Source organism: Amia ocellicauda, chromosome 9 (genome assembly GCF_036373705.1).
Source record: "Amia ocellicauda isolate fAmiCal2 chromosome 9, fAmiCal2.hap1, whole genome shotgun sequence".
Taxonomy (NCBI): Eukaryota; Metazoa; Chordata; class Actinopteri; order Amiiformes; family Amiidae; genus Amia; species Amia ocellicauda.
The window spans coordinates 6,852,989-6,865,800 of NC_089858.1; the positions used below are offsets into that span (position 1 = coordinate 6,852,989).

The 12,812-nt window shown below is 41.0% G+C and overlaps 1 protein-coding gene and 1 non-coding gene across 2 annotated transcripts; one reads left to right on the forward strand and one right to left on the reverse strand.

Annotated features, from left to right (window-relative positions):
• Nucleotides 1-3,058: 3,058 nt before the first annotated feature.
• LOC136758487 (uncharacterized) lies at nucleotides 3,059-12,057 on the reverse strand. The gene is made up of 3 exons (XM_066712894.1): nucleotides 9,507-12,057; nucleotides 7,579-7,744; nucleotides 3,059-3,853 (listed from the first exon to the last, which is right to left on the reverse strand). Exons 1-3 carry the CDS (start codon nucleotides 9,703-9,705, stop codon nucleotides 3,244-3,246), a joined length of 975 nt encoding a protein of 324 aa, XP_066568991.1. The 5' UTR covers nucleotides 9,706-12,057; the 3' UTR covers nucleotides 3,059-3,243.
• Nucleotides 4,800-4,872, forward strand: trnar-ccg (transfer RNA arginine (anticodon CCG)). Its single transcript has one exon. It is a non-coding gene; the product is annotated as a tRNA-Arg (tRNA).
• Nucleotides 12,058-12,812: the final 755 nt, after the last annotated feature.

Sequence of the window (12,812 nt, forward strand, 5' to 3'; positions counted from 1 at the left end):
TGCAGAGATCATCAATGCGATCAGTGTTCCTTCACCCTGCTTATTATTCTGCTGTGGCACTGCGCTACCACTTTAGACCCTCCGAGCCCCCCCACTCCACCCCCATCTCTCCTGCCCTCTCCTCTTTGGCTGGGGGATAAAAGCAGTGATTCTAACTAGATTAAACAAGGATCATGTGCTCTCCCTCACTGGCCTATGTCAATTCTCACACTGAGAACAAGAGATGTCCTGACAGACGATTTGTTTGCTTTGCATTGAAATATACAGAAATCACTCGTTTAATCATCATCCTCGTCAGGACGATATGAAAGTGCCTACAGCGTTTTACACTGTAAAGGATAGCACTATTGTTAACACATTGTGGATGAACATGAAATCACTTACATTCATTGTTCTTGCAGGTTATTTTCATCAATTGCTTGCAAATTCCAATGTCCTAGGGTGCATTTTTCACCTCCTTTTAGAAGGTCTTTAATCTATAAATATTTGTGCAGCTCTGGTGGGAATGGAAATGTTCTCTGATCTCAATGCTTGAATTCTTATGAGAGAATAACATCCAATGTGGGAAATATTTTGGCAGTTGAGGTTATCTAAGATAAATGATCTGCAGTTCACAATCTGAGAATACATTCCTAAATGGCCCCAACTATGATGATGGGAATGAGGATTATAGCCTCTGCATAAGCAACTCATAACTTTAAATCACACGCTCTTGCTTATTTATAAAGGCCTGTCTGCTGTTGTCTTTATATCGTTTTTTACCATCAGGGCACTAGGATTTCATTAAAGATGAAAGATGATGAACAGTGTAATTCACAGACTCAACCAGTGGATTTCTCAGCTGCAAAATCTCAGATCAGTGCCATGTGGTAAGAGCCATAATAGGGTTGTGGCGTTTTGCTGGCAAGAAACTACAAATGAGCAAGTTCCCATTGACAATCTGGCCAAGGTGCCTCCGGCCCAGTAACTCATTGCGATACATTAATCGTGATTCAGTGTCTGATTCTATATAACCTTATTTTTTATTCAAAGACAGACCTAAGGAATTACATTAACTGAACGTTCAACATAATCCTTGACAACCCATTTAATTTGTGCTGCTTATTTAAGCCTTGTCATTGGTGTCGGTTCACTTTTGTGCTTTTACATTTTCCACTAGTGTAACTGACATGTCTTGATATAGACATGTCATATATGCTATATACACTATTAGTAAGTCTGTCATTTTAAATCTCCAGGTTTTGTTTGAAGAAAAACCTTAAATCCTGTCTGTGATGATTGGTTTTCTCTTAATTAGCATGTGGAGGTGGCTTATGAACTATAAGTTTAAAGGGTTCATAGCAACCTATCAATATAATATTAAGTATTTGTGCTTAGATGTTTGGAGCCACAAACTATTTAATATGATTATATCATTTCCGCCCATGCATTCTGGAAGACAGTTTTAAACAATTTGTGAATGTAAACAGGTGCCTGTAATGTTGGATGCTATCCAAACTAACTTGCTAAAATGTGGTATTATATTACTAGGTTAAGGTAGAAAGAAAAATCAATGTAATGTTTTGTAAAGTATTGCACACAGCACTACTTTGTCCCAAACACACCACAAGACTGAGCTACGCTAAACTGAGGTCTTCAAACTCCAAAGCTGATCCAAGAGTTCAGACGGACAGAGGGGCAAGACTTGGGGAGCTGATGCTTCTTAGAAGACTCTTTGTCAGCCAAACACTAAGAAACCCTCCACCACAGTTAATTAAGTTGATCTGCAAGAATGTCGCCCTGGCCATGTACTTAATACCCGTGAACTTTGCTTTGAAAAGGCTCAGGAAAAAAGAAAAGAAAAAACCTACAGCCTAACTTGGGCTTGAAACCCTCAGAAACATCTCCTGTGAGGAACAACATTGAGTCCAGTGTGCCTTGAAGCCAAAGCCCCGTTCTATTAACCAGGCCATCTGACTAAGAGGATTACATGTGCCACAAAGGCGTGGCGGCCTTTCTGGGCAAAGGGAACCACAGAGAGAAAGGACATAAGCCAGTATGTATATATTATGACAAGTTCGCTTTTAGCATTAATACCACAGGCATTCAGGTTCTTTATTTTTACCACTTGTTTCATACTTCATTGCGAAACACCTGCTGTTTCCCCATTTCACTCTGGCTTGCAGAGAACAAATCAAATTATTTCCTCCCCAGTAAACCATTTAGTTGGTTTCTGGCTTGCCAAGGAAATGTAACACGGATTATGCCCCATTGTTTGTCTGCACTCAGCCCTGCGAGAGGGAATGCTGGGAGTGGAGCAAGGAGGACGAGTGTCTTTGTAATTAGGGCTCGTCGCTTTCATCGCGTGGTGGCTGCACACGCCTGCAGATTAAATCGATTGCTTTTCGAGCCATTTTGGTTCCTCCCTCAAAGTGGAGACACGTGTTGAGTGTGCTGTGCACTTTTTGGGCCCTTTTCATTACCGCGAGTAATGGGGTCTTCTAAAACGTTTTGGTTTTGTAGGAAATGAGAGCCAAGGCAGGCCGCCCCGTCTATCGCCGACCCCCAGAACACCAGAGCTGTTATTTCCTGACCACAGCTGAGATGACTTACCCAGTGTGCTGTGACCACATCTGAAAAGAAAATAATCACCATTGGTTGCTTCTGTGTGGCAAAACATAGTACCTCCTTGTGACTTTAACAAACATAACCCAAAGCGGGGCAGGGTCAGTTTATTAGCCACCTACTCCTGGCGAGTGGCATAGCCTGGCTTTGATCACTCATTTTGCAGCTTCTCCCATCAGCTTTTAGATCATAGGAAATATGTAGCAACTAGAGTTCTAGCAACATGTATGGTTTTATCTACCCTACTTGGAATTACTGGTTAAAGCTTGACCACAAAGATGCTACACACTTCTGAGTGTCCTACTTAATGCACAGCTATTTCCTGTTTAACTTGGGGGACATAAGTGGTCCCTAGTGGTGCAAGATATACATAATCTAAATGGACTGAAAATATGGAAATAAAAGGAAACAGGTTAGTTTAGTAAATTTAGATATTGCATATATTTAATACACTTCAAACACCATTACACATACCATGGGAGAGAAAACATGTCCCAACCTACTTTTTGGCACAAAACCTACTAATAGGCTATCAGTCACCTGGCAGTAATTTTGTAGCTTATTGGCTGGAACTGCACAGTCAGACTATTGAGACTATACACGTGCACAGTTTGTATTCTTCTATTCAGTCAATACTCATCAGAAAGAGAGTGATGGTGTATGGTAACGCTTGGCCAAGGAAGACACTGAGTTTGGATAACATGCAGACTTGGGTCTACGGCTGCTCGCTTGTAGGACGTAGACAGTTTTAATTTCTCGAGGTCCACGGTGACCAAACTCAAGGGTCTTGGTGGTTTTTAATTTGATATTGTGGATGCCAGGAGTAAGGACAGCCCTTTCATAATAATTATAGTTGTGCTTGTGCACCACACTCCTATGAGAACTTCCTTTTCCTCCAGGAGAGTTTGGCTGTGCTGTTTTGAGAGGAGGGATATTGACACTATTGGTGCACCAAGGATCCTTGCCACGGAGGTCTTTCTCCTCAGGATCAGTAGAGATGTTGTCAGAGGACCCCAACCACACAACAGAAGTGGCTGCTGGGAGATTCTGTCTAATGGGCATCTGTTTCCTCTTTAGGGTAGGAGTCACAGAGGAGATCTGGGTTCTGGGTTGAAGCACGGCAGATAAAGGGCGAGCGCTGGCATTCCTTTTAATTTCTTTCTTGTTTTCTTCTCTTCTGTCTGTGCTTGGTTTAAGAACAGGGCTGACTTCCAACGCTTCAAATGGTCCGATATTCACGTTCTGTGGTCTATAGAAGGAAAAGTCACAGATCAGAGAAAATTAAGATTCAGATTTTTTTTAAACTAACTTTACAACTATGTGACTGATGTTAGAAAATATCAATAAATATGACTGCAGTTGCATGACCTTGAACCTTCGGCATTATGACAAATTGTTTACATGCAGAGATACTTGAAGCTTCCACATAAACTGTCTATTGCCTTATATGGCCCGATAAAATAACTTGATTGCAGATTACACACAGTTCAGACAGTGAGCTACAGTAACCTTCCTCTCTCCTGCATACACACAAACACACAAACACACACACACACACACACACATCTAGGTTTGTACATTATTAAAGCAAGTTATGGAAGTCATTAAAAGCTTTGTGGAAGAAAAAGTATTTGTATCTTAATGCTCTGAGCTACACTGAATGAAAAGCTGGCAACCACACGGAAACGTGGCTTACATAAAATGTTTAGAGCAAAACTATATTTACTAGAAGAGAAAATGGAACCAGAGCTGTTACTTAGAACTTGATGTGTGGCAATAATTCTCCAAAGATCTCAGACAGCTATGCACATGGCTAATTATTTAGGTCAGGAACAGAAATGCAACTCCCTTCCAAACAAACAAAACATAAAATATATTAACAACTCTTAAAAATTGTAAGAAATAATTAATGAGAAGAAAATGATGAGGGAGAACCTTATTAATTTTATCACAAAAGGAGCTATATGTACTAACATTCGTAGGCTGTCATTTACAAGAAATACAATTTATTCTTGTGGGCTTAAAGATTTGATTAGCTGTTATAAACAAAAGAGAAAAGGTTTCCTTGTTTCATATGATTTCCATCATTCATAAGAAAGAAACAAGTCACTTTCTTTTAGTTATATTAAGCAGAACATTAGCATTAGCAATTAACCTAAAAAGCCATGTGAACCTGTGAGATATCCTATCAGGCAGGCCCAGTGGCCTAATGGATAAGGCATCAGCCTCCGGAGCTGGGGATTGTGGGTTCAAGTCCCACCTGGGTCATTCTCTAGTTTTTAACACTTTAATTGTAACATCCTAAATGATACAGGTCAGTTAATTCCTTGGATTGATGACAGCCACAACTCTGCATGGCTAGGGGTGCAATAATGTCCCCTGAGGTATAATCAGCAATTCAGTGAATTTACAGTGCCCAAGCATAACATCTCTAATATGTACAGTTGCTTTTAAAATACTTATAATTTTCTGATCCCAAGCCATCAGTAAAGGAAGATTATGACTAAGCTAATAAGAAAGTACATAGGTGTACTGTGCAAAGGAACATGTCTAATGGAATCAGAAATTATTTTCACAAATATTGGCTGTGGAAAAATAGTCCTGTGGAGGACCAGGTAGTGTACCACGTGGGGACTTGATTCAAGTCTTCAAAATCATGAAAGGCATCAACCACATCAAACCAGAGGAGCTTTTCCAGATCAGCAGGGACACACGCACCCGGGGACACAAATGGCAATTGGGCTTCAAGGCATTCAAAACGGAAAACCGGAGACACTTCTTCACACAGAGAGGCGTCACAATCTGAACAAACTCCCCAGCGATGTGGCTGAAGAGACAATTTGGGAACATTCACAAACAGACTGGATAGGATCCTTGATCACTCAGTTATTAATGGACACAAAACGAGCATGATGGGTTGAATGGCCTCCTCTCAATTGTAAAATTTCTTATGTTTTTATGTATATAAAGCAGTGTGAGAGTGAGAAGATATCAGCCACCAGAGCTGGGGATTGAGGGTTTAAGTCCCACCTGGGTCTCTCTGTGTTTTTTGTACCTCAATAGGAAGGAGGATATCAGTTAAATCAGTGACTCCCAAACCAGTCCTGGAGCTACCACTGCCCTGCTGGTTTTTGTTTTTCTATGTTTTTATGGGTCAGTAGCATTGTTGGTTCAGTGGGCATAACAACTTTTAAAATACATGCAATTTAGGTTTACTAGCCCATGCCATTAGATTAGAAAGGCTAGGATTATACTAATAAAAAGTATGTGGCTGAAATGTCTAAAGCAATGTGTGAAACAGAATCAAAAGTGCAGCCAGGAGGTCCATTGTCTGAGTGTGTTTGGGGGTCTTGTTCGTAGTGTTGAGTGGAAATTGTCGATTAAAAAAAAAAAGGAGAAAAGGAGAAAAACAAACCCTACTAGCAGGCAGGCCCAGTGGTCTAATGGATAAGGCATCAACTTCTAGAGCTGGGAATTGTGTGTTCAAGTCCTGCCTGGGTCACTTTCTCACAAGACTTACTTTGTTTAGATCATGGGCATTGGTGTAATTCCAGTATTTTGGATTTTCTGCTTGGATGTTGGATGTTAGGTGGCAAAGAAAAATCAGACTAGCTGAAAGCCACCAAGAAAGAATCCAAACATACCTGGTATCACTCCAGTATTTTTCAGATGTGAAGGATCCCACAGCATTTGTCACAGGAGCAGGGCTATTAATGTTGGTGTCATGGCCAAATCCAAAACCCAGTTAAAACTGGCCTAGCTAAAGTCCCACTATCTTACTCTACCCTCTCCCTATTTAAAAAAAATATTGTAATATTGATTGGATTATCTGGTTTAATCAAAAATCAAGAATTCTCTAGTTTGGAAGTGATAATTAAAACTGTATTTTTTTGTTAAAATATTTCATTGGAACTCACTGCTTGACAGCCAGCAGCCCCTGCTAGGTTTACGAGGAGGGACGCCTCTCCCTTCAGTATGTTCCTCATTCCCGATTACCTCAAGACCATTTGCTTTTGATTCTCTTTAATTGCTTTTAATTCCCTTTCCAGATGTGCAAACGCCATTTCTATTTTCTGTGTGTTCCACAATGGCCAGGAGCCCTACGTTTATGAGCTGGCAAGGGGGACTGTGTCAGTATATCGTCAAGGTTTATAGCACGACAATCAAAGGCAGTGTCAGGCGATGGCTGCGCCGTAGGATGGAGCTGTAAATGTATTTCCTCAGGGTGATAAAAAAGTGATGTAAACCTATCCTAGCCCACGTTCTCCTATGGAGACGTGCAAAGGATAACTGCCTATGTGAGTCTGTACTTGTGTGGGAATTTGGCATAGTACCCACACTCCTCTGAAATTCACCATCACTGTTTTCTTTCAGGGCAAACTTTGTTCACACTGAATTTCACTCTTCCCCCATTTAACTGAACTCTGGCTTACAAGCCTGGCAGTCTTGAAAATGAAATCCAGGAAGAATGTAATTGCTTAATTTCTGTGACTAAAAGGAAATGTATTGGCTTGGTTTTCTGAGACAGGTACTCTTGGCTACATAGGAACGGGAAACATAGCTGGTAAAAGTACATCAGTGAAGTTCTGGCAACTATATCAAAACAAACACTAGGCTTTGAAATGTACCAACTTTGGTGTTAATGCAGAATAAAAAGTGGTATGTGCCAAGTTTTATGGATATTAAAAGCTGTTACAAATGATTTCAAAGAAAGGATAGGGAGTGTGTTTTGTATTTCTTTTTCATCTAAAATTGCCTCGTTAGGAATTAATAAAAGTGTCGAAATTAATAATTGTGGAAACCCTTTCCAAGATAGATAAATACATTAAAAAATATGTTTGGACAAAATTACTACAAATAATTGCGAAACCAGGTCAATATAGCCTACTTAGACTAATCTGTAAACTTATGGTCTTCACTATCATAACCCCATACCCTCCCCACCCCACCCACTCTACTGTCACATTGCAATACCTTGTGTCTCTTTTCTCTTCCTCCTCCTCTTGTTCCTCACATTGTGGTGAAGGCAGATAGAAATGTAGAGTCCCTGATCTGGTGTCATCATCATCTTCCTCCTTTGGAGCCGTGGAATCAGTCACATGTATGTCCAGAGGTTGGCATGCATCTCCTCTGACATTTTCTGAGGAGCGACACAGACGCAGTGTTGAATCGTCAAAGACTTAATTTGACACAGAAATATCTCCTGCCCACTTCTGAAGGGCCTGGTGTCTATCGCACAGTTTGTTCTACAGTGAACAATTCAGTACAATGTCAAGGTGCTCAGACTTTCAGATCTGTTTCATGTTTGTGTGGTTAGTGCCCTATTGCCACTTTCTTGTATATTAACTATTAATCAGCCTGATGTTTATTGTGCTTTTTGTGTGTGACAACCTACTGACATGCCTGTTTTTGCTCCTGCGGCTCTTGGGTTATATTTTGACATCACAGATCTTTTTAAATGGACCAAGTTTGTATTCCAGTTGCTTAAGATTCTCCAGATTATCCTAGGACTCCAGCAGTGACTGCCTATAATTTCTTTTAATTAATCAGATGTGTGTGTTGCATCACATGCCTTTCCACATCTGGTGCACCATTGCCGGGTCGCCTGTATGAAAGCTGTGATGTATGTTTTGGTGGCTTTGTGATTCACAGTGTATTGTTATTGTCCACACCCTTTCCTGGATGCAGGACAAAAACAAAGCTATGATACCTTGTCACCAGATGGATGGATGGATGGATTATCTAGAAATATTTGTGGAAACAGCTTTCCCTACTGATGTCCTTTGCTGTTTCTCTACATGTTGCCATGCTACCTTTTTCCATTAACCTTAAAGACACTGTCACACTGTTCTCTAGAAGGTGAAACCAGATGGAAAACCTGAAGTATTTGTGTTGGTGGTCAAAACAGACCACGGTTCATAGAAAGCAAAGACATAGGGACATGCGTCAGGAGGCAATGCTTGGTCAATGTTCAAGGCTGGATTCTCAGTGTGCATCTTCATTGGTGTGCATGAAGAGACTCTTTAAAATGGTCTGTCCAGTGCAGCGCCAGGTGCTGTACGTCTGTGTTATGCATTGCTTCTGTTAGTGGTTTACACGCTGGTTCCCACTCAACTCTCCTTCCTTTCCAACATTATCAAAAAAGAGAGACCACCTGTCTCTGGTTTTATGATGGGTAGGTGAGATGGCACCCATTGAAGTGATGGCTCTCTGTCTGTGCAAGTGTGACCAAGAGGGAGCTGGTGGAATATGTGTCAACCAGATGTGTGAGTGATGTGTCCTTGCCAGACGGACGAGATAAACAAAAGAAAAAATAAAACATCTGGAACGGATGCTGTTGATTTGATTAAAATACCAATGAGATAAAACCTCTAATTCTCTATACCTTCAGAGTCTGAGAATAACATCGAGTCAATGTGCCTGCTGGACTGAGGGCTATGCTGTCACTCATGTTGTGCACATCAAAAGGCAAATCCAAGTGGTTAAATGTGAGAGGAAACAGACTACACCACTGAATTAATGCAGTGCTGACATATTATCTCCAGATGCCCAGAGCATTTCAAAGGACAGTCATTAAGATCTAGTTTGTTACCCTCAGCAAGGACCAATGCTCAGTTGTTAAAGGGTGTAACTCAAAGATAAGTTAACTATAGAGATATAAGTCAGTGGGGGCTATAACTGTGGTCAGCTGTGTCCCAAGGTCACAGGTATACAACAAATGACGTTCATAGTGAGATTCACAAAAATAGCATTTTCATTGACTGTGCTTGGAGCCATCTTTTATAGGGGCTGCATTTGCCAGAATACTGCATAGCATTGGCATTATAAATACAGAACTGGAGAAAGTGGAGTTGGAAACCCTTCCCCGTTGCTGGGAAAGTGCAAAAGTGTTGTGCCTGTACCTTGGCTTTCACTGAGGCTGTGTGTCAGTAGCTGAATCGGCTCCCCTCTGGGTGTGTCGGCCCCCCAGCACCCTGATCTCACTTGTCCTGCACGGTGAAAGAGCCCTCTTGTCTGAAGACTTCTTCTGCTGTGGGATCTCTCCTGCAGACGGCACTGGAACCCTTGGGCTAAGAGACAGCATTTAAGAAATGTGGTCATTTCCTCCCGTCAATTAAAGCTGTTGTTTTTTAAAGCAATATCTCAAACAATAGAGTCTACTGAGGCTGTGCACTGAGTGTCCATTGTGAGTGTTCAGATGAATGACACTCCTGATCTATACTATTGGGACACTATCTGCCCACACTACCACACTAGGTTTAATCAGTCACTCTATATTCCTTTACACTCTGTGCACTCCTCTTCACTTTCTGCTCTCATTCGTCACTCACCTCAGCCACAGTTACCTGCTTGACTATTTAAACCCCCTGGTCACATCCTTCTACTCTGCGTCTTGTATTCCCGTGGTTTCATTTCAAAGCACTACTTCTTTTTCTTCCTGTTACTGATCTCTACTTTGTCTCTACAACCATCGTCTCCTGGATTTTCTTAATTGTCTTGTTGGCTCCGTGATTGACCTACTGCCTGCCTTATCGACTCCGAGTACTGGACTGTCCCTATTGCCTTGTTTACTGGCCCACGACCCTCGCTCTGCACCTGGGTTCCTTCCCTTGGCCACCGGTACGTGACAACTATACTGTAGGCCCAACTGGTGCTCCAGAGAGTAAACTGGGATGTTAAAATGTTAAACCAGGGAGGCAAATGAACAAAATCACCCAACCCGTAATAATACTGTACATCACGTTCCAAGCTGCTGTGTTTATAGAGCGTTTGTAAGATCAACATCTCTGCTTGTGCATTGGAGATACTGGGCACTTATAAAATGCCTCAATGGCAACAAAAACATACTTTCGTTTTTCTGGTTAGTACAAGCCAAAGCCAAAGGGTTAAAGTCATTTATAGGGTTTAAAAGCATCTGTTGTTTCTCTAAAATTGTACAAATATCTTTGTACAGATGTTCAATGTGTCTGATGGGAAAAACTAAACTGGTTTGTTGTTTTATTACCAACAATGTGGATTTCATTGCTAAAAGTGTTGACACATATTGATGGCAGCGGATTCGAGAGGCAGCCATAGTTGACTAATGCAAGTTGTAGTGTGGTAATTTGGGATTGTTTTACTATTCCACTAACACCAGCAGGAGAAAAAGCACCAGATTATTTTATTCTGCAGTTCAATGCGATACCCCAAGGATGGCTGATGGGTAAAGGGGTTATCAACATAATAATGACCTAATAGAGTTAATCCAGATAAAAATGAAGAAAGAAAATGACGATTCCCCAAGTCCTGACCTTAACCCTATTGAAATATTTTAATGTGATATTGTGATGAGAATTGTTTGTAGCAAAATTACAGAAAAAGATAACCTATAGTAGCCTCTATGTCAAGTTATTTTGGTGTGTTGTTGTCCACATGAATAGTTCATCCTTTTTAAGTTGCATGTCAGGAAAGATTCCAGGTAACCTATACTTTTGACCTCCACACCAGCTAACCAAAACTATAGGATTTTCAGGTCGTATTGATATCGGAATCTGTTGGGATGGACATAAATTGTCTAGGCAATGTACTAGAGCAAAATCCCTTATTATGATTCATTTGATGATTTCATATTAAGGCAGTTGCTAATGGCAAGTCTAAGGCAATTTGGACATTGAATATATTGGGTTGTCTGCATAAATGTCTCAACCCAGAATTCAAAGGAAGGTATTGTAAAGGGGTTGCTACATGCTGTACCCACTCTAAGCCATGGTGGTTTGACAGTGTGAGAATGGGCACTGAAATACAACAGAGTTACTGGCCAAGCAGCAGTGTTTGGTGTGTGGATCGCTGTGGAGTACAATTCACTTCGAATGCGTGGGAATAAATCCCCAGACACACAAACACACATATGCATATTGAGAAGAATTTGGATACGGATGGAAAAATGAGATATACCCCATATACCCTTTCACATGGGATCAACATACCAGCCCATTAAACAGTGTGAAAACATCCAAGCAGGTGCCTTGTGGAAGCTTGCCCAGTTTGGAGCCAGCAGGGATTTGAGCTCTCTGCCAAAGTGCTAATCTGCTGGGAGCACAAGTCAACATGTTTCCTCACTCTGAACTTACCCGCTTGGACTGCAGGGGGGATAAAAAGAGCTGGCCTGTGTTTAAAGAAACAGTATTATAATTCTCCCAAGCGCCCATGCAATCTGATAGCGATTGTTGCTGTGCTATAATTAATGATCATCTTTCTCCACATTCTCATGGTAATTAACGAGCATTGTAACCACAGGTTTGAAATTAATCTGCAGGAGGGAAAACATGAGGCTCAGTTTAAAATAAAACATCATGTTTTTAGTCACAGTATCTGACTCGGTTGTAAGTCTTATTCTCACAGCCAGCTTAAAAATCATTAAAAAAAAAAAAACTATACTGGTGTAGTTAAGTGAAATAGTTAAACTTAATTCAAAAATTCATGAAACATCTGACAGCATTATATACTATTCCTGGTGACTTTATCTTTAAAAAAATCATAATATCAAAGACACTGGCTGGAAAGTTGCTATCAGACTGTATGAAAAATTGTACAATCCATTTGAGCATCTGTGGAATTAAACTTAAAATATAGTTAATTCCATAATTCAGCAGTAATTATTGAAAAGTTGAACAGCCGTGATGGGTAAAAGTGGAGGTACTAATTTTTAACAAATGTAATTTTAATATACCCTGATCAGCCATAACATTATGACCACTGACAGGTGAAGTGAATAACACTGATAATCTCGTTATCATGGCACCTGTCAGTGGGTGGGATATATTAGGCAGCAAGTGAACATTTTGTCCTCAAAGTTGATGTGTTAGAAGTAGGAAAAATGGGCAAGCGTAAGGATCTGAGCGACTTTGGCAAGGGCCAAATTGTGATGGCTAGACGACTGGGTCAGAGCATCTCCAAAACTGCAGCTCTTGTGGGGTGTTCCCGGTCTGCAGTGGTCAGTACCTATCAAAAGTGGTCCAAGGAAGGAAAAGCGGTGAACAGGGTCATGGGCGGCCAAGGCTCATTGATGCACGTGGGGAGCAAAGGCTGGTCCGTGTGGTCCGATCCAACAGACGAGCTACTGTAGCTCAAATTGCTGAAAAAGTGAATGCTGGTTCTGATAGAAAGGTGTCAGAACACACAGTGCATCGCAGTTTGTTGCGTATGGGGCTGCACTGCCGAAAGCGCCT